This window comes from Triticum aestivum, chromosome 7A (assembly GCF_018294505.1).
Source record: "Triticum aestivum cultivar Chinese Spring chromosome 7A, IWGSC CS RefSeq v2.1, whole genome shotgun sequence".
Classification (NCBI taxonomy): Eukaryota; Viridiplantae; Streptophyta; class Magnoliopsida; order Poales; family Poaceae; genus Triticum; species Triticum aestivum.
In genome coordinates, this window is record NC_057812.1 from 61504252 (window position 1) to 61525238 (window position 20987).

The following is a 20987-nucleotide window of genomic DNA, read 5'->3' on the forward strand; positions in this document are numbered from 1 at the left end:
AGGATCACTTAATAAGATTCTGGTATATTCAAATTTTCTTGCTTTATGCATGAACCTATCATCAAGATTTGGATCTCTTATATGTGAATGTGTTGCTGTAGATTTGTTGGTGTTGATTTCCAGTAAGAGAAAATGTACTATTGTTCTCATCAATTTCTTTCATACCATGTGTAATTGGGTTGGAAAAGGTGATAAACATCTAACCATTCTTGCTTGATGCTTCACTGGAAGCAATTTCGAGTTCGTCCAGGTTCTGAATATTTCTTCTGTTTCCAGATAGGCCCAATCTTCCTCGACGAGGGGTTGTGATGGCGGGCACAGCGTTGCTGGATGACGCTGAGAGTATAGTGGGTGGGTTCAAGTACATCCCTCTGTGCCAGCATGCAGCGGGTCTGCGGACAGGGAGAGCCAGGAAGAGAATGTAGTCCGCGGCAGCCGAGCGGGAAGGGGGGCAGCTTGCCGTGATTGAAGAACATGACGACCATGCTGATACAAGGTCAGTGATGTAGACAGGGAAGATGGACCCTCATGCCCCTGGGTGGACGAAGAGGTAAATTGTTCAATTTTGTGCATATGCTTATCGTCAGTGAGGAGTGGGTGATTAGATGCATTAACAATAAACTGAATAAGCGAATCAAACATATGGGACTCAATGGGGCAGAGTGCCCTAGCTTTTGTTTGGCTGTGTTAGTACATTCAGATTGCATGACAAACATTATGTGATGTGAAGTAAATTGTTCTATATGTCACAGATTGTGCAGGATTTGGGTAGGGAGCCATCCACCGGAAAGGACCCCGTGTTCGGAGAAGGTTTGCGCACTTGAAAAGACGATTAGTATGTGAAGAAGTGCACCTTCACATATCTGAATATTGATACCCTTCCTAATCCTTAGTTTTGGGCCTTGTTCAGCATATACAGATATACTACCATCTTAGAGAAATATGTTGTTTAAAGATGAAGAGGTGGATAAGTTTCTGGCTTTAGTTACTGAATATCCAGATCCGGTTTGCTTCTCAGCCATGGCCTACATTTAGAGAAGACATGTTTATATGTAAGAGCTTTAAGGTCAATTACCTCCCCATGTTGTAATGCTCATCATCTTAATTCGGACATTGTTATATATATGCACCATGGTTCATGACTGTACTTTTTTCATACGTGTTTGCAAAGTTTGTCAGTATTATTATGCAGAGACAACCAGTCATGGTTCTGTGTTGATATGTTATTTCATTTTCACTTGTCAATTTCTTTTGCTTTGAAACAATGTTGATTGGCTGAAAGAATGGTTCCCCATGGCTTACACGCTTAGAGCTACTTGAATATTAAACTTTATTAGTAAATCCATCTAGAAAAATGTTAACATTTTACATCTTGCTAGATGAAGTTGTGTACTGCAGAGTACAATGTTAACATTTCCACATTTCCAGTGCACATTGACAATAAGATTGAAGATGTATTTATCTTGATTGGAAAATTATATCTCAAATTTAATTCAATTGTGGATACAGTGACAAATTTATGTCCTGAATAAGTTATACATTTTATGAGTTGTAGAAATTAGGACTGGTGACAACATGTAGAGCGGCACAACAAGTGGTGTTGTAGGGGCACCGAAGGAAGGTTAGTCGGGTAAATCCAACAGGACGCCCGATGTACAGCTTGGGGGGGAGTGGGGGTCCGACCACATACTGCAATCACCCTATTTGGATAAGGACACGTTGGTTCATGAAACAATCATCACGTCTTTATGACTCGGGAAGTAGGAATTCTACACACTTTGCATCAAATTTGAAATTCCCAAGAGAGTAGTTATTCTATGTTATGATAAAAATATTTATGTTCCATAGTAGAACATGCTTTTAGTCGAGACGTGCGTTGCACGTGCATGCTTACTAGTGTAGTAAAAGTTAGTGACTATATGTGCAATCTCTCAAACATTTATAATTTTTTTATATATGCATACAATACATATATGCATATGTATTTACCATTTTGAACAGAGAGAAGAGGGTACTTAAACACATATTCCTAACTCATTTTTGTTATCATCACACTAAACAACATAATATTAGAATTATTTCGATAAATTACACGGGCCATATTGTATAGTCTTAAAGAAGCCACACAATTGGACCCAAATTGGGGATGGGTTGTTCTAGTAAAGTCGCCGCGAAACCATTCTTCACCTTTAAGCCACTACCGACAACAGCAAAAAAGGAAGTATGCGGAAGATGAAGTATTAAATTCGAAATCTAATACTTGTGTTGGCTTTACCTTAAAGAATAAAATAAAAAATAGCAATAAATATAAATAATAAAGTTTCTAAGAAATAATGAATTAGCAGCATTGTTATTACTCTCTCCACTCCACAATGTAGTGAAGACAAAGAAAGACAATAATATAATTTTTCACACAATTGTGGCATGGAGGGAGTACCGTTAAAGAACAAAGAAAATAAAAATATTTAAAAAATAAGTAAAACTTGCCCATAATTTACACATAAATTGCGCTATCTAAAATATGCAAGAATATGCATATAATAGAGGAATTTTCACAAACAAGAAAGTTTAAAAGAAGGAATGAATTAGTCGCACATCTAGTATTTAGTACTTGCATTTATACTTACACACATGCAAATAAAATAAATACTATGTTTTATAAGATGGAATGACTTAGTTGCATTTCTATTACCCTTTAAGAAGAAATAAAGTGAAAACAAAAATAGACAATAATATAATTTTGCACATAATTTACACAAAAATTGCTTTTTATATAATATGCAACAGTAAGCATAAAATAGTGGAATTTCACCCAAAAAAAGATGTTTATTAAGAAGTAATGAATTAGTGACATTGGTATTACCCTTCAAGAAGAGATAAAATGAAAACAAAACTCAAAAAATTACATTTTCTAAGGAAGATTGAATTACTGACACTTGTATTACCATTTAAGAAGAAATAAAATGGGAAAATATTCTAAAACAAACAGTGAAATTTTTTGCGCAAAATATACCTAGAAATTGTGATTTTTAAAATATTGCAAGAACAAGAATATAAAAGTGGAATTTTCACCAAAGAATTAGAACAATTGAATTAGTGGCAATGGTATTACCCTTAAATTAGAATGAAAATGAAATAAAAAAACTAAGACAATATCAAAATAATGAAGTTTTGTAAGTAATAATGAATTAGTGGCATTGGAATTTCTATTTAAGAAGAAATAAAAAATAAAAATAAAAACTGCACACAACTTTGCCCTAAAATTGTACTTTTCGCAATGTGCAAAGAATAATCATATAATAGTTAAATGTTGGCACATATTATTATATTCTATTTGTATGCATATATTTACACACCCAACATTCCAAAATACCTACATAATAAATAATAAAACCAGCTAACAAATAAAATGAAAAACACAAAAGCAAAAACGTATATAAACAGAAAAACAGAAAAAACAAAGGAGAAAGCAAAGGGTTGTTGCACTAGAATGGGCGTTGGCCCGTTAAAGAATTGGCTGACCCAAATATGAGATTAGTCAAAAAGAAACAGTCCCAAAAGACCACATAAACCAGCCCAGAAAAAAAAGTTGCACGAATCATGAAGCAGAAAATCAACGGCCCAAAAATTGACTGACCCAAAATTAATTTTCACGAAACTTACATATAGCTAAAGTGAAAAAGTTTCTTCGCATCAGGACGGAGGGATCTGAAGCCGGACCAATTTTGAGGTGAGCAACTCTCAGTGTCAGTGTTCGTGGTAATAGTTTGAGATTATTTTTTTGAGGGAAATAGTTTGGGATGGGCCATGGATTGGAAGCCTAGAAGAAACTCGCCCGTGTCTGTCAACAAAAGATGGGCCACCACATATTTAGCGACTCCTTTCTTTTTGCGCTATTTATTTCCCCATTTATCTGTTTTTAAGCTGATTTTATTTTAATTTATGGCTGGTTTTCTATTTCATACAGCTTTAAATTAAATTTTCCTAATTTTATTAAATGTACATTGATTTTTAAAAATCTTTGTGAAGTTTTAAAAAAATTATCAAATTTTAAAACTGTTCATGAATTTATAAAAAAAATCAATTCTAAATTTAATACCGTCCTTCGATAATAATCCTAAATACAATGCTAGTAGGGAGCTTTGGGAATTCGTACTAACTGCGGTTACAATTGAGGTGCTAGTCAGAGGCGCATAAAATATCCAAAAGACTATAAATAGCACCTCACTTAAAAAGGTCTGACCGTATATGAAATCAACTCTTCACTATTGCTTTTGAGATTTTTAGTGATAACCCTTATGCAAACCAATAGAAGAAGGCCTTTGCTGAGGCTAGATATCAAGAATCTATGGAAGTGCAACTTTTGAGCAGTGAAGAAAATGAGCATGAACAAGGAGACCCTCCGATGCAAGAATCGGTAAGATCAATAAATGAAGCACATACATGTCAAACTAACTTGCAGGAAAATAGTGAGGTTGACCGAGAGCACATGTCCAACATGATGGCGTGTGTTGATAAAAAGAATAATGCGGGGAATAGGAGGAGGGGGATGCTACCTTAACATGAATGTGGTGATCTCATGGAGCTCATAAAAGTTCTACACAAAATAATAGCGATGCAAAGCAATTGTCTATAGTTCATACTAACAAGCAAGGAACATCAAAACACACAAGTAATCATGATATTGTTGTTCATGAATCAATGTGTTAATTCAATGTTCCTGTTGCCAGAGTTTAGAAAGAATGTCGGGTCAACTCATTTGAACGGCTTGAAAAATGAGCTGCCTTTTTCCATCTTAGAAAAAAATAAGCCATACTCTAAATCTGACTTTTAAATCAGTTAATTCATAAAATAGTTTAGAAGCCCTAAAGCATAAAGAAAGACAGCTTATAGGAAAATTTGGAGAGAAGAGGACTTATTTTTTTAAGCTGCCAAAAAAAACTGCATGTTGTAGGGTATACCTGGCCATGGGGAATCCGGCCTGCCGGGCCGGGCTTGTTCGCAGGTCAGGCCTGGGCCCAAATTTTGAGCCCGAAGGCCGGGCCGGGCTTGGGTCTAGCATATTTACATTTTAGGGAAGAGGCTCGGCCCAAGGCCCAATGGGATTTTCCATTGATGGGCTGGGCCGGGCCCATGCCTAGGTTTTCTCTCACGGGCTTTATCAGGCCTGGCCCGGCCCGACTTATGGCCAGATATATGTACGGTTTGTCTGGCAAGCGGGTCCACCTCTCCATGGCCCCAAAGACGATAACGTAACGGTCCGGATGTCACCGGCGGGCCTGGCCGCCCAAACCACGCCACAGGATAAACCCCTCCCGGACGAAACAGCCCCGTCTCGGCTCGGCCGTCCACACCCACCCACCCACGCGCCCGTCCCCAACCCGTTCGGCGAAATGCCGCCGCCGCTCTCCGTCTCGCTCCCGTCGCCGCAGCCCCTCTCCCTCCTCCCGCGCCACGCCAGGGCCGGCCACACCCACTCCCTCGCCCTGGCCCCGCCCCTCTCCACCAGGGCGCCGCCCTCCTCCGCCTGCTCCGTCGTCCCCGCGCGCCACTCCGACTACTTCGACCCCCGGGCCCCGCCGTCGCAGCGCGACGCGTACGGGCAGCCGCCTCTGGAGAGGGATCCGCCGGTGCCGGGCGGCCAGGCCGGGCGGGTGTTCGCCAGCTACAGCATCTACAAGGGCAAGGCTGCGCTGGCCTTCGACCCCAGGCCGCCGCAGTTCGTGCCGCTCGAAGTAGGTAGAGTGTGGCGCGCCATTGGGCGTCCTATGCCGCCGTGCTCTGTCATTTCATTTTGTGTTGATGGGTGTTTCGTTCGGAATTCGCAGTCTGGGGCGTACAAGGTGGCCAAGGAGGGGTTCGTGCTGCTCCAGTTCGCCCCCGCCGTGGGGCCCCGGCAGTATGATTGGACTCGCAAGCAGGTGATACTGGGTTTTCCTCTGCCTTGTCCAATTTTCTGTTGAAATGCTCGTTCATTCCCGCGTCAAGTTAGAAACTTCCAAGATAAACTAGTTAGAGAAAGGTGTTGAGATTCACAATTTTTTTTCAACACAAAGAAGCAAATGTTGGCATGTTGGAAGCTGTTAGCCTGTTCATGCCATTTTGAGCTGACTCCTGACTGGGTAGTTTCTTGGTTTGTAAGTTGATATTTCGAAACTGGGAGCATGTATTATAGGTTCTATTTGTTTGTCTGGTTTCTTTGTAAGATCTTCATTCTTCCGTAAACTCGGATGCTTTATGTTTGCAGTTACCAAAAACTAGTGTGTATGCACGTCTTAACAGTATGGTGTGGTTCCGACAAAAGGAAAAAAAGACATACATTACTTTGAAAAATGAATTCCGAGCGAAAATTTATATTGTTGATGTACGCGAAATGAAGTTTAGAAATTTACTAATTGGCACAATACAACCACTACCCGGTGTCACCAAGAATTTTTCTAAAAGAAAAGATGTACGTAGTGGAACCCACAAATTGTTTACTACTCCCTCCGTATCAAAATATAAGACGCTGACACTACGATTGTGTCTAAAAACGTCTTATATTTTGATACAGAGGGAGTACAACTTTAGTTTCTCCTCCCGGACCATCTCCGGCATCGGCTCACAGCCTACACTTTCTTTTATTCATCACAACCTGACAATTGCAACATGGCAGAGGGGGGCATAGTTCTTCTTTTCTGGGAGGTATGATGTGATGGTTCCAGAACCTAGTAGATTCAGCTGTGAGCTACTGTTCATAGCGAATCCCTCTAATCCCAGTTGTTCGATTTTAGGAGAGCAGTTGCTAGGATTGATGCTCTAGGTGCAATCAAACACTGCTACACTATATAGTACTCCCTCTGTAAAGAAATATAAGATCGTTGAGATTACTAAAGTAGTGATCTAAACGATCTTATATTTCTTTACAGAGGGAGTAGTATAGATAAGCAAATCTATATTGTGTTCTTTACATGAACTTATTTCGTTGTGGTGCAGGTGTTCTCATTATCTGTCTGGGAGATGGGAACCTTGCTTACTCTTGGTCTAACAGATTCGTGCGAGTTCTTTCATGACCCTTTCAAGGGGAGGAGGTTAGTCTTGTGTGCTATATCTAACTACAAGCTCCTTCTACAGAAGCGTGTGAATAAAACATGTGTGGATCATTATCTTAAATGCAACCTTTTGTTATTGCTATGGGCATCCTCAGCATGATTATTACCTTATATTGCCAATCCAATTATTTAGAAAGACTTAAATATCAGCAATCAAATTTCTCCATTTCTGTGTATTTTGCATTGAAGTAAAATAGTCTTGGAACTTTACAAGTGCGCCTTATGCTTAGTAATTCCCTTGGCCTACCATATAGTTGAAATAGGATGGCAATATGAGAAGACGCTTTATTTTCTTCTTTTGATCAAGATTATTAATTGCCAAAAGAGAGACTTTGTTCAAGATACCATTGTGTTAATATGTCTATCAAGCCAAAAAAGGTTGCTAGTTAATAAAATGCTCTTTTACTTCAATGTTTTTAATAAAGTTTTCCCAAAATTCATTATCTGTAGCATAACTTACCAGGGCTTCAATAAATTTCATATTATTATGTTATTTGTTTATGTATTTTATTTTGAAATATACCTGTGTATTTTACTTCTCGAATTGTGAATAAAATAGCCTTAATACTTAGTATTGTTCTATACAAACAGCGATGAAGGTAAAGTGCGCAAGGTTCTAAAGGTTGAGCCAACACCAGATGGCAACGGTCGCTTTTTCAACCTCAGTATGTAGTCGCCATTGCTCTGCTACAAATTCTACTTGCTTGTGAATCTATGTTCCCAAATTGATCTGATCATCTTTTTTGCTTCTAGGTGTTCAAAACCGTCTTTTGAACGTTGATGAGAACATTTACATCCCTATAACCAAAGGAGAATATGCGGTCATTGTATCGACTTTCAATGTACGCATCATTCTGCTAGAGCTTTTCCTTTACCATTCAGTTATAGATCATTGAGGTAGTTTGAGCTAACTGCACGAATTATAGTTTGAACACCACTTGATTCTACTTCCATCAGAAATCACACTGTGTCCTCACATATGGCATGGCCTATTTTCCGCCACGATTGTTTATGGAGGAGCATGTCAGCATGTAACAAACTGGCAGTAGATGTGTTTCGGTAACAACTAGATCTAACGTGTGTTGATGCTTGCTGTATTTCTTCCTTTAGCCCACCATTTTGTGGTATATAATTTGTGAAGCGTGGGACCAATAGTAACATTTCGGTAGACAGGTTGCCCTTTTTAGGTAAATGCAAAAACCAAACCTGTTCCTTCATAATGTCTGAACACATTGTTGTATTTGCAGTACATCATACCGCACATCATGGGCTGGAGCACGTTTACAAATTCTATCAAGCCCGAGGAGTCGCAGCCATACAATAGGCCGCAGTCCTCTCCCGAATTGGAGTGGCGAAGGTGAAGAATGACAACGCTCTCGGACGGAGATGGCAGGAAGAATGATACTTTTGGTGGTGTTCCTTCCAGAAAAGAAATTCTTGGTGGTGGTGTTTGGAAAGTATTTTGGTGCATAATTTGGCTGGTAATTTCTGGTTTAGTTATTAGGAAATTAATCCTTTTGGTTCTGCCATATTCGTTTGGTTTCTCATTACAGCAGGCTGGAGTTGTGTTAGTCAAATACCTAGTCCTCACTTCTTAATGCAGGAATGGCTTACATGAGACTTATTGTAGCAATTTTTGCCTGGAGGTATTGCAGTACCCCGTATGGATCATGGATACCTGCATCAGATACCCGAAGCTCTAAAGCCTGAACTGTTTTGCATTTGCAATGCAAGTTGTTCATTTGCTAATTCTGAATTCAATATTGTGAACTTGTCATATACTGAAACTCGAGTCACATATTCCCAACATTTCTTGCGTCCTTATTGAGTAAGCTCTGTGCTACCCTGCTCTCTGATTTGCCTATTTAAAAATTACTCCCTTCGTCCCATAATGTAAGACGTTTTTTGACATTACACTATTTGTTTGTGATCCTTGTGAACCAAACCAGTATTTGTAATCCAAGATGGTTGTCGTATTTTGATACTGGCAAAAGTCTATTTCAGAACAATCTCAAAGGAAACTTTATGACATACTCCCTTCGTCCAAAATTATTTGTCACAGAAATAGATGTATCTAGATGTTTTTTAGTTTTAGATACATTCATTTTTATCCATTGCTATGACAAGTTATTCTTGACGGAGGGAGTAGATTTTTTCACCTGCTGAGATGAATAAAATTGGTTGGATCATCTCAATTCTAAAATATATGCATACTTTTGCCCCGTTCGGATCCCCTCCACTCCGCCGCTCCGCTCCGGGAGCTGGCGGAGCTGTAGTTAAAAAGGATGGAGTTGTAGTCCTTCGACTCCGCAGCTCCTCGTATTTTGAGGAGCCGGCGGGTTGCCGAACAGTCCCTTTATGTCTGAAGTACTAAATCTGCACTTAGGAGAGAGGACTTAGTAGGTAACTGGATACGATGCAAGAAAAAGAAACATATCATTTGCATCTAATAAACAGTGATTTTGGTGTAATCTGTACTGTATTTCCTTGCAATCTCTGGTGATAAGGAAGGTTATGGATCATCACATCCATGTGGGAGCCCTGGGATTAGAGAGGAGATCAAGATAATGCACGGGCTAAAGTTATTAATCATCTTCAATCTCTAGCAGTTACATAACGTCATCCACCAAGCAACATTCATAGCTCCATTCCTTACAAAATATGAATAAGCCCATCTGCAAAGTGAAACCCAAGGAAAAATAAGGGGAAGAAATTGCCGCGCACGGCGTGCCACATCTCCGTACCACGCGCATTCCATTCCCCTAGTTTCCTCTCATTCATAACCTATATATTTCTGTTCGGGCCTTTAGCTGTAATGGATAGTGCTTTGTTTGATTAATTTATTGTTTGGTTTGGGTATATTTATTTGTATGTATTTTCATGCATAGATCAATCATTAGTGCTGGCTACCAAAGCCTCATCTATCAATATAGGTCACTCAGGTGCATCGACTAGATTCTATTCGATTAGTCACTAGGGGAACCACAATGACCGAAGCTACGTCAAAGTTTCTGATCATTTGTTTGTTCGAGTCATGAAGAACAATGATTGAACTAGGATAAATAAAATGAGGAAAGCGGCATCATGAGACGATTATACAATTATCAAAAATTTCAACCATCCTTATGTGCATATAGAAAACTACTCACACATATATTGGAGAAACATCAGAAACAACATAGGAATGGTGATGATGTGATGCTTCATGAAATGGAAGGAGACGAATAATACTGGTCTAATCTGCTCCGAACATTGGAGGTGTGCTAGGTATTCAGAATGATGAAGTACTCTCCTACAAAGTGGAATTGGTGGCTCCTTAGGTGGGCAGACTATGAAGTCAAGTCAGTCGCCTAGTTATGCCGCCTAGGCCCCTGGGCCTCTGTCGGATGACCCAATTCTCCAACATGTTTCTCCTCCCTCTGAAATATTCTAGTATGTCCAATTTCCAGTAAAATTGATGTTTCATGTACATCGACAAATAAAACATGGTTTATCATCGAAATGGTGTCAGTAACACACTTTTAATTCATACCTCAATAAATTCAGTAAATCCCCATAAATAAATAAATCAAAATGATGATTTGTTCTTGACATACCATTTGTTTGCCATTTAAGAAAAATAAACAAATGCTTTCATAAGCATGTACACCATCGTATATGTGAGCTCTTTTGTATTGGCGCTCATTCATTTTATTGACTCACTAATACCATAGCTCGTGCCGGATTATTTCACTAGTATTGCACATTAATTTTGTACTAGTGCTTCTTAAAAAATTGTATTCGTGTCCAATATTTTAGAGATATGTTCATGTGCATGCACGCTATTTGACTATGTGCATTATTAGAAACTAATGGACCTTGTAACAAAATTCTCTTGTTCTAATCAAAAGACCAATTTCTCAAAATAATAATTAGAAAGTAATTGAACATAACTACTAGTCTCTATATTTTCCCACAACTATTTCATATTGATGATGTAGATGGCTTGAACGAGAAGTACCCCACCCAACTCGTCCTCTCTTTACATATGTAATATGAGTATGAGCATACGTTTCAGTCGTTCACATCGTTTTCATTTACATGTAAGCTAGAGGATTCATGCACTCTAGAAACCTTTGTTGAAATATTTGTAGATGGTACACTTTAGAGCTCTCGAGCAAAATATTCAAAGATACTGTAATAGACATGATCATATACATATATAATAGAATTCACTAACACATAAATTAACCTCGAGGTATGCATTTTTTTGTGGGCTAAGATGGTAGGGGACTTTCAGCTTGTGTTTGGAGTCGTGGTGTAGTTTGGTGATCCAACTACTAACCAAATTTGGCCTATTTTTCTACTTTGCTAAGTAAATTCTCCTTTTAGAGTTATTTTCTCAAAACATATTATAATCGAAGTTTGATAACCATTAATCAAGACTTAGTGAATGGTTTTTAGGAGCCACATATCAAACTAAAACAAGTAACACAATGTCTTTATGTAAACTATTATTTAAATTCATTGCAATAGTAATGAGAACCATATATACTAGAACTATGTCACAAGTAACATTGTATTATCATATTTAGCAACAAAGGATTGTATTTAATTTTACTAAGTGTAATAGAAGACGACGTAGGTAGAGGCTATAACTTCACAATTAATGAGGAATCAAAATCACCAAAAAAATCTTACGAACTGCATATTTTTATACCTTATTTTTATATGTATGATATGTAGCTTAATGCACTACATTTTACTTTTCATGTTGTAATATATATTAGAAATCTGTTCATGACACTTTTTAAATTATTGCTTAATAAGCTTATCAATAATGAATATATATGTTTAATAATTTGATTTAAGAGGATTGCATTTGTTACTTGTTAGTTGATTTTGTCAATGATTCTCAACCAATAGTATGAAGAAGCCTTATACGATATTCAACATTATATGAGCCTTGAATATAGAAAGGGGCTGTAGAGATGTGGTGTTATCTAAATGGAGTTCGTTGTCAGAAATCGAGGCTTTCCTTGTATAGAGGGTTCAAGATTGGTTAGCGAAAGCTCTAATTTGATTGTGATTTTTATTAATTTATCCATAAATCAATTGCAATTTGTATTTCAGCCCACGATGTTAGAAATGTTTCCTATGCTTTGGTTACATGTTGTAGCTAGTGTTATATAAGGTACCGATCCTTAGGAGAGGAACAATGAATATGATTGTATAACGTTGGCATTTGTAAGTTATTTCTTTATTGCGGTGGCATTTTTTGGCGAGGTGAAATTGGCAATTTCTTATATTAAACTAAGCCAATAGGATAAATGTTGCGTCGATCGAAGTTCTTGAAATGAACAAAACTATCTTTACAATGCATTAGCAATTGTTGATTAACTTCGATTTAGTTTCAGATGTACATATAGCCTTCTTCCCTAGAGGCCCTGTGACTTACCGAATCCAACAAGTAAATTAAGTTTGCTAAAAAATATCTGCAAAGATTTGAATTATAATTTAATACATTTATTGTTTCAATAAAAAACATCTCCTTTTTTCTAGTCTACGTAACACCGCAAATGGTAATAATTCCAAATCCAACCAGTTTGTTTGAATTTAAGCAAAACTCTAATATAAGAAAAAACACAATCATGCTCAGTCACTTCATAAAACTCCTCATTCACAACCAAAACTCTAAAAATTAAAGGCCTGACATTTGAGGAAAGGTTTATATATAAAGCAGAACTGCCGCAGCCAACTTTACTAATACTTCTACAACCAACAAACTGCTAAGCCTCTAATTATACCTTCTACTTCTTCACAATCACCATTGGAATCACTATTATTAGAGCTAGCAGTATTTGAAACATGACACTCTCGTGAGTACATGGTCCTTGTTTTGTTTTGTGTCTTGCTTTATTTTTCTGTTGGCATAGATACATACATGTTTTCTAGTCTTTTTTCTATGGTTGTCTTTTTAGAAATATCTGTCTGTCTCCAAGGGGTCTGTCTCCAAGGGGCACTACATGTAATTTGCTTTGCTTTCAGCCCAGCTTTGGAAGATTGCACTGGCCAAACAGATTGTCTAAAGCAAGATTCTTTGCCATAAAGAAGGAAATGAGATGTTAATATCCAAATAAGTGTCTCAACCTTAATACAACTTTATACCGGGTGTAGATGATTAGCTTGTCCATGCCATCCTCCAACTATATAATAACAATAATTACAAATGTTACAATGCAATGATGTGTTGATATAGATGATCGTAAACCTAAATGTATAGCTTTTTTCTACCAGAGTTATCTCCCAATCTTCTATGTGCATTTTGTTTCGATCTTCTTCACGACTTCTGTCCTATGGATTGCGCTAGTGCACTGAAGAATACTTTGCCCCCATTCTCCATCCTATTCCTCACGCTTGACTGCTCGAGCACAAAGCCATTCCGTCCTCTGTTGTCCTTGCACTCTCGAGATGGTCTCGGCACGCCGCCAGAGAAGGGAGAAGGAGTGAGCGAGGTAGGAAGACGGGGGGGGGGGGGGGGGGGGGGGGGGGGGTTGCCGTGTAAAGGGCACACACTGTTGAGCTTTATTCTGAGCATCAATGGGGATGGAGGACTGAAGGAAGCGTCTGCGTGCCTTTGATGATTCCTTTCCAAAAGAAGACGCCTACGGGCACCCAGTCGCCATCATCCTCGGGCGGGCTGGGCGGACCGCAGCAGCATATAATATCACTGTATGTCACTGTACCACACCGCGCCGATCATGGATACTGCTACTACGCCGGCCGGAAAGGGAATCACGGCGGCGAAGCAGCAGAAAGAGGACCTTGAGTTCCTGTGGAAGTGGCGCAAGTATCTGCTGCTGCTTGCCACGCTGGTCGCCAGCGTGACCTACGCGGCCGGGCTCAACCCGCCGGGCGGCGTCAGGTCCGACGAGGTCCCGCCGCTGCCGGCGGCCTACCCGGACCGCGTCGGCGACCCGGTGCTCCTCACCACCAACGAGCGCCGCTACACCGCCTTCTTCTACTGCAACGCCGCCGCCTTCATCGCGTCCCTGGTCGTCATCATGTTCCTGCTCGACCGGCGCATCAGCGACAACAGCGTCGGCCTCACCGTGCTTCGCTCCGCCATGCTGCTCGACCTGCTTGCCCTCATGGCCGCCTTCACTGCCGGGAGCTGCCGCGACGTGGCCGCGTCCGCCTACGTCTCGGCGCTCTTCGCGCTCGTCTTCGCCTGCGTTGCCGTCCACGTCCACGTGCACAAAGCCCGGGAAAAGCAGGCGGCCGCCACATCCCTCGCGGACAAAGCTCGGGGAGAGCCGGCGGCTGCCACATCCCCCTCGGACAAAGCCCGGGGAGAGCCGGCGGCCGCCACATCCCCCATGGAGAAAGCCGGGGAAAGGCCGGCGGCCGCCGCCACATCCCGCGCGGACAAGTTCCTGCTGCTGCTCGCCACCTTCGCGACGCCGCTGACGTACGGCGCGGGGCTGGTGCCGCCGGGAGGCTTCTGGAGCCAGACCGAGGCTGGGCACCTCGCCGGCGCCCCGCTGCTGCACGACGGGCCCTACAAGATCCGCTACAACGTCTTCTTCTACGCCAATGCCAACTCCTTCGTGGCGTCCCTTGCCATCATCATGCTGCTGATGAGCCGGACGCTGATGAGCGGCAGCCTCGCCCGGTCGCACGCTCTGCCGGTGTGCGTCCTGGTGGAGCTGCTCGGCCTGATGGCCGCCTTCGCCGCCGGGAGCTGCAGGAGGATCGACACCACCGTGTACGTCGTGTGCCTCGCTGGCTTGGTGCTCCTCAGCATTGTGCTACAGGCGAAGGCCATGTACACGTTCGAGCAATCGCGTGCATACGTGCGCCGCGCGCTCACGTGCGCCAACTTGGAGCTAGAACAAGAGCCGGACACGCCGCCGGGTAATTCTCGAGGTGACTCCGGCGAGGTCCGTGTGGACAGGACAAGCACCATCCAAAATTGGCAGGTAGACAAGGTGGAGGAGTCACGGTCACTTCTACTCCTGCTGGCCACCCTCGCGGCGACGGTGACCTACCAGGCGGGGCTGAGCCCGCCGGGCGGCGTGTGGCCGGACAACCACGACCCGGGGCATCCGGATCACATCCCCGGGAACCCGATCCTCCTCGACATGCACCCCAAGAGGTACAAGGTGTTCTACTACTGCAACACGGCGGCGTTCGTGGCGTCGGTGGTCATCATCATCATCGTCCAGAGCAAGGAGCTGAGCTCGCCCGCCACCATCAGACGTGCCGCGCTCAAGACAGCCATGGTACTGAACCTATTCGGCCTCATGGGCGCCTACGTCGCCGGGAGCTTCCGGGACGCCCCCACGACCATCTACGTCTTTTCCCTGGCCGTCGCCGTCTTTGTCTACTCCATCATCAAGGTGGTGGCGTACACCCATGGACAGAGCGGGCGGATGGAGTGGATGCACCGCATGTCGGACAGGCTCGCGAAGCTGCTGCGTCTATCTGACGGCCAACCCGGGTCCGAGCCCGAGGGCAGTGAAGAAGATCGCAAAAGGCTCGAGAGGAGGCGCAAGTTCTTGCTGCAGCTTGCCATCCTCGCCGCCACCGTGACTTACCAAATCGGTCTGAACCCGCCAGGAGGGTTTTGGCCGGAGAGCAAAGGCGAGGGGTCGCTTATCGCCGGCGACCCTGTCCTCCTTGACCACTACTCGATCAGGTACCAGGTGTTCTTCTATTGCAATGCGACGGGATTCATGGCGTCCATCACCGTCATCCTCCTGCTGGTGAACCAGAGGCTGTACGAGCAGGGCATCCGGAGCAATGCGCTCCGCGTCTGCGTCATGGTCGGGCTTCTAGGTCTCATGGGAGCTTACGCAGCCGGCAGCTGCCGGCAACTGCGGACCTCCATCTATGTCTTTGCGCTCGTGGCCGCGGTGGTCACCTTCCTCGTCCTGCAGACCCTACTTTTCGTGTCGGCGGGGAGAGTCAATTGTTCAAAGTTGCCGCCATGGCTTCCCGAGCGGCTAAAGCGGTTGTTCGAGCCCCTAGGATCATCGCCGTCATGGCTGTCCACCCGAAACAAAGGTGATGATGAACAGTACGCGAAACGCAAGTACCTGATGCTGCTCGGCATCCTTGGAGCGAGCGTGACGTACCAGGCGGGTCTCGCGCCTCCTGGCGGCACATGGGGCGACGACGATACCGTGTCGTCCCCATCGCCGTCGCCGCCCCCATCAGCAAGCCCACCCAACGTCGCCGGCAACCCGATCCTGCTTCACTCCAACCCGGCACGGTACCAGGCCTTCTTCTACTGCAACGCGACGTCGTTCATGGCCTCCATCGTCGTCATCATGCTGCTGCTGCTGCAGTACACCGTGAAGAAGCAATACGCCGTGAAGAAGAGCGCCGCGCCGCTGTGGGCGCTGCAGGCCGCTGTGGTGTTGGACCTGTTCGGCCTGCTAGGCGCCTACACCGCCGGCAGCTGCAGGGACTGGGAGACATCCGCGTGCGTCATCGCGCTCGTCGGCGCCGTGGTCGTCTTCATCACGATCTATGCGCTGCTGTCGTTCGAGGCCGTGCGAGGGAAGGTAAAGGAGCTCCCGGTGTGCAGGTACTTTTCTAACATGATGGAGAAACGGGTGTGGAAGCCCTTGGGAGTTAGCAATGGTGACGATGATCAGTCGGCCGCAATCGGTAGCAGCGTGTAATCAATTGATTCTTCTTGTTTATTACATTCCCTTGATTTGTTATTTCTTACTATTTGTCAGCATAACAATGCAGATGAACCAACAACTTTGTATGGTTCATGTTACATCTAATGTAGTCCTGATAAATAGACAAACCAAAACAGAGCATGTATTTTTGCCAAATGAACTAGTTTCACAGGAAACTATGTGCTGAGAATTTTTAGCTCCACATGGAAGCTCGCATAGGTTATGATATGAATGAAATAGCACAGGATACAATCCTCACAGATATCAATGGGTGCATCCATGCTGGATGAACCCGATTGAACAACTGCACAGCTCTTTTCACCCTGCGGACAGAGCTGGGGCTGGAAGGCCATCCATCTCACTACTCACTAGTCAGTAGAACAATACTTAAGCAAAAACATGCAGAAGTTCAGAAAAACTCAAACACTGGAATGCAAGGGGGTGATGATGCTAGGATAGAAGTAATTGTCAAACCAAACAGGGCCCAGTAATCTCCCTCCTAATGCGACGGTGGCAGTCTGGCAGAACTAACTAGTCCAAGTGGCAAGAAATATGAAGCACTAATAATGCATAACAGGAGATAGATAGTGTGTCACCCTTCACACACGCAGCCTGGAGATTATTTATGCCAGATGTTCGACCCGACATTTCTTTAGTTTTGTGGACTTTCTTTTTCATTTTTCACACTGAACATTTTCTAATAATTAACACCCACCTATATGAGTATGTTTACATTTTTAAAGCTGAAAGTTGCGACATATTTCTACATGAGAATGCTCTCCTGAATATGCACAGGGTGATTGTCCATGACAAATTTTAGATTAAAAAATATTTAATGTCAGTAACAGTTGTCAGTGACCCAATATTAGCATTTTGCAGATAATTTGCATTTAACAACTTTAGCAGTTGCCCAATTGTGTGCTCACTATTGTCAGACGAATCAACAGAAATTCATTGACTCTTCAAATCCATAACTCACAAGTCAAGAACCACATAACATATCTCTTACGTTCTATTTTTGTACAAATGAGTTCAAAATAGATATCTTCACTTGCCTTCTTTACACTGTTCAAGAAGGACCAACACACTAAGCAGGCAGCAGCCCTGTACCTAGGGCTTCTAGATGACTTACTTGTTTGTCCTGATCTCATCCATTTGTCATGCATTATGCTAGCTAGGCAAGGCCGAAACTAGGCTGCCTTTTAGAACATTTTATCTTTCAGGAAATTAGACAAAATCATGTACACTACTCACTTATCCTTAGACTTATTAGAACGGACCATGTACACTATTCTTACACTTGTACGGTAGTATCATAACTGATTTATGGGGAGTATCATACATGCCACTCCGACTTTGTGAAATTTTAAATCTGCCATCTAAGCTAGCATGTAGTTATGTATTTGCCATCAGAAACAAACATTAATGTTGCTTGATGGCACTTGCAATGGACAATGCTAGGAAAGGATAACAACCCATGTTTGATGATTACTCAATGGTGACGACTTGATTTGGTAAACACAAAAATTGCGACCAGAGCATTAGCCTACACAAGCCCTTATCTGCTCATGCTCACAAGCCCTTGGCTCCAACCAGGCTATGCCATCAAATAAGGGTATAGTAGTGTTTTGTGCCAATTAGAGTTTAACGTGGCATTGAACAAAACTTATATATTCTTCCAATGGCAAACACAATATGATGCAAACTCAAGTGACAAAAGTACACAAATTAGCAAACTGTGTATAAAATATATTCTCCAGTGAAGTATTGGGTCAATTGAACATGAAGCTTGAGACAAACCCACCTAAGTTTTCAGTCAATTGAACATGAAGCTTGAGATTGAAATGATAAAGCATTGGTACCTAGATTAAGATTACCACATATCACAAACTGGTTATTAGAGATGTTCTGAAATTGCACAAATACAGCAAACAGAAAATGGATCTTCATAGCAACAGCTTAGTATCATTCGAAATAGATAGTCCTCAGATCACCAACTGAAATTTGAGTGCAACCCAACATCCTATGGTAACATAACTTAAATTGTACACTAGAGTCATCAGCAACAGCTTAGCATCCTCAGATCTGACGACGGATCTGGGCATAACGAAGTGGGGAGATGATTTTTCGGCCTCACCATAGGTACCCGGGTATCTTGATGCGGAGGAAGAGCATGGCCATGGCGTAGGCGATGACGATGGCGGCGACGCCGGCGCCGCCGAAGGAGACGCGCAGGCTGCGGGGCCTGGTGCGGTCGACGGCCAGGTCGAGGAGGATGACCCCGACGCCCCCGAGGAGGAACATGAAGCCGGAGGAGAGGCCCTCGATGATGTACTGGCCGTTGACGCGGCCGGGGAGGAAGACGACGGGGCGGACGGCGCCGGTGGCCGGGTCCTGGGAGCTGCCGATGCCGGGGGGCTCGACGATGACGTCGTAGACGAGGCCGGAGACGACGGAAAAGTAGGTGAGCAGGATGAGCGAGAAGACGACCATCGGGGACGGGAGCGCCAGGTTGGACGGCAGCTTCAGGCGGGTGCGCGGCGGCTGGAGGAAGGCGAAGGGGACCACGCGGAGCGCGTGGAAGAAGGGGTCCATGGAGTCGAACCCGGATCCGTGGCTCTGGGCGGCGGCCGCCGCCGCCGCCGCTGCCCCCGAGGCGCTCCCGCCGGCGTGCTCCGATCTGGGGGCCATGGAGACTTGGGGGATTTGGGTCTGGTGAGTGCGGGGATGGCCAGTGGGGGGATGAAGCCGGATCGCACATACCCCGTATTGTTTTTTTTAGGGACGGATCGCACATATCTTAAAGCAAAACACAATCTTAGAGCAGAGGTGACTACCAAAGGAGAAAAGTGTTTTTTTAGTGCTTATTATACATACGCACGTACACTCGCCCTTATAAGGGCAATGCCCAGCGCTGGACCGGTGCCGCAGCCTCCACGTAGGTTCAGATGGTCCATGGACCGCTTAGTATGCAGCTTGCAGAGAAAAGCGGATGCTTGCAGAGGAGACTCCCTCCTCCCTGACAGAAAAGCAAAGAAGAAGGAGATGCAAGAGAGAGCACTCGAAAAGAAAGAAAGATGAGCAGCACAACATGCACTCTAGCTCGTAGGATTGGTTGTGATTCAGTAAAGCAAGAGAGAGAAATACAAGAAGAGGGAGAAGGTGGATCCGTTGAGGTCAGGGTGTGCGTTTGGTTTCTTTGGTTTGATTCGGTTCGGTTTATACGGTTTTTATACTTTGATTTATATGATTTTATACATATTTATGGTGCGGTTTCGATAATAATCAAATTAACTATAGTTGGCGCGAATTTTTGAGCAACACAATGTTTGGGCACATGACACAGACATGAAATTTATTCAATGTGACACGTACATGACAATACATGGCCTCGATGTCCTGTACCAAGAGCCTCAAAGTCAAAGGCCAAAGCCTACTCCATGGTGAAACTGCTCTTTTACTTCCTTTTTTATATCTATATATCTATATCTAATATTAAAGGATGGAAGCTTTCATAGTTCTCCATATGTCATCTCGTTTATATTCGTTAATTTTATTTTAACTATAAAGATTGATGGCTGAGATCTCTTCTTTTTTTTCTTATCAAAAAGGTAAGCTTTCCGTTCCACTCTTTTAATTGATCACATCAGACCTAGCAATCAATTTGTTTTTTGGAATCCTAGCGATCGATCTCTTCCTGTCCTAGCGATCTATTTTCTCTCCTATCTAAAAAAGGTAGCGTCTCTGATTGAAGCCGGACTGGATCGATCTCTTTTTTTTTGCCTAAAAAGAAAAGAACAACGATCTCTCCATCTCGTCAAGCTGTCCTTCGCTAATTGCTAGCGATGCTGGCCCAGGTAAACTCGTTAGGGGCAAGCCCAGTCATCCAGCCCACATGTTTGATTTTGACATATTGGGCAACCGTTCCAATCCTAAGAGACACTAAAAAAATACAAAAATTCAATTTATACTTCTATATGGCAAGACGCGCACAACTGGCTATGAAATCAATCTTTTTTCCAAAAAAGAAGTAGAGCGTTCACACACGTACAGTTTTGGTGGGCTTTTCTTGGGCTAGCTTTGCACGTAACATGTGTCAATCGTGAGGATCTAATCTTGTGAACCAGGCTAGCACCACCTCTCGGCTTTTCTCTTTCTCTCGGCGGCTCCGGCGGCTCTCTGTATAGCTGTATCATCGAGCCGGCGTGGATTATTTATA

General features: G+C 43.2%; 3 protein-coding genes and 1 long non-coding RNA gene across 5 annotated transcripts; 3 read left to right on the forward strand and 1 right to left on the reverse strand.

The window, feature by feature from the left end:
- On the forward strand, nucleotides 1-1156 carry LOC123154399 (uncharacterized). The gene is made up of 2 exons (XR_006476831.1): nucleotides 1-550; nucleotides 753-1156. It is a non-coding gene; the product is annotated as an uncharacterized lncRNA (long non-coding RNA).
- A 4160-nt stretch (nucleotides 1157-5316) lies between these two features.
- On the forward strand, nucleotides 5317-8900 carry LOC123150714 (single-stranded DNA-binding protein WHY1, chloroplastic). Of its 2 annotated transcripts, XR_006475314.1 has the most exons (7): nucleotides 5317-5735; nucleotides 5829-5921; nucleotides 6976-7070; nucleotides 7683-7756; nucleotides 7845-7933; nucleotides 8339-8572; nucleotides 8695-8900. XR_006475314.1 is itself a non-coding variant. In XM_044570549.1 (6 exons), the coding sequence occupies exons 1-6, from the start codon at nucleotides 5394-5396 to the stop codon at nucleotides 8450-8452; spliced, it is 807 nt and encodes a 268-aa protein (XP_044426484.1). In that variant the 5' UTR covers nucleotides 5317-5393; the 3' UTR covers nucleotides 8453-8900. The 2 variants fall into 2 exon arrangements, 1 of the variants encoding a protein (XP_044426484.1); XM_044570549.1 differs by having other exon boundaries at nucleotides 8339-8900.
- A 4931-nt stretch (nucleotides 8901-13831) lies between these two features.
- LOC123153017 (uncharacterized) lies at nucleotides 13832-16924 on the forward strand. The gene has a single exon (XM_044572344.1). It carries the CDS (start codon nucleotides 13832-13834, stop codon nucleotides 16760-16762), a length of 2931 nt encoding a protein of 976 aa, XP_044428279.1. The 3' UTR covers nucleotides 16763-16924.
- Nucleotides 16925-18607: 1683 nt separating this feature from the next.
- On the reverse strand, nucleotides 18608-19523 carry LOC123151374 (oligosaccharyltransferase complex subunit ostc). Its single transcript, XM_044571101.1, has one exon. It carries the CDS (start codon nucleotides 19457-19459, stop codon nucleotides 18902-18904), a length of 558 nt encoding a protein of 185 aa, XP_044427036.1. The 5' UTR covers nucleotides 19460-19523; the 3' UTR covers nucleotides 18608-18901.
- Nucleotides 19524-20987: the final 1464 nt, after the last annotated feature.

What these genes read in the sequence shown, in the direction of transcription:
- LOC123150714 (XM_044570549.1), top strand. Translation starts at nt 5,394, where the DNA reads ATGCCGCCGCCGCTCTCCGTCTCGCTCCCGTCGCCGCAGCCCCTCTCC. An exon ending in CGCAGTTCGTGCCGCTCGAA is followed by an intron (nt 5,736 to 5,828) that starts GTAGGTAGAGTG and finishes CGGAATTCGCAG; the next exon opens with TCTGGGGCGTACAAGGTGGC. An exon ending in GACCCTTTCAAGGGGAGGAG is followed by an intron (nt 7,071 to 7,682) that starts GTTAGTCTTGTG and finishes CTATACAAACAG; the next exon opens with CGATGAAGGTAAAGTGCGCA.
- LOC123153017 (XM_044572344.1), top strand. Translation starts at nt 13,832, where the DNA reads ATGGATACTGCTACTACGCCGGCCGGAAAGGGAATCACGGCGGCGAAG.
- LOC123151374 (XM_044571101.1), bottom strand. Translation starts at nt 19,459, where the DNA reads ATGGCCCCCAGATCGGAGCACGCCGGCGGGAGCGCCTCGGGGGCAGCG.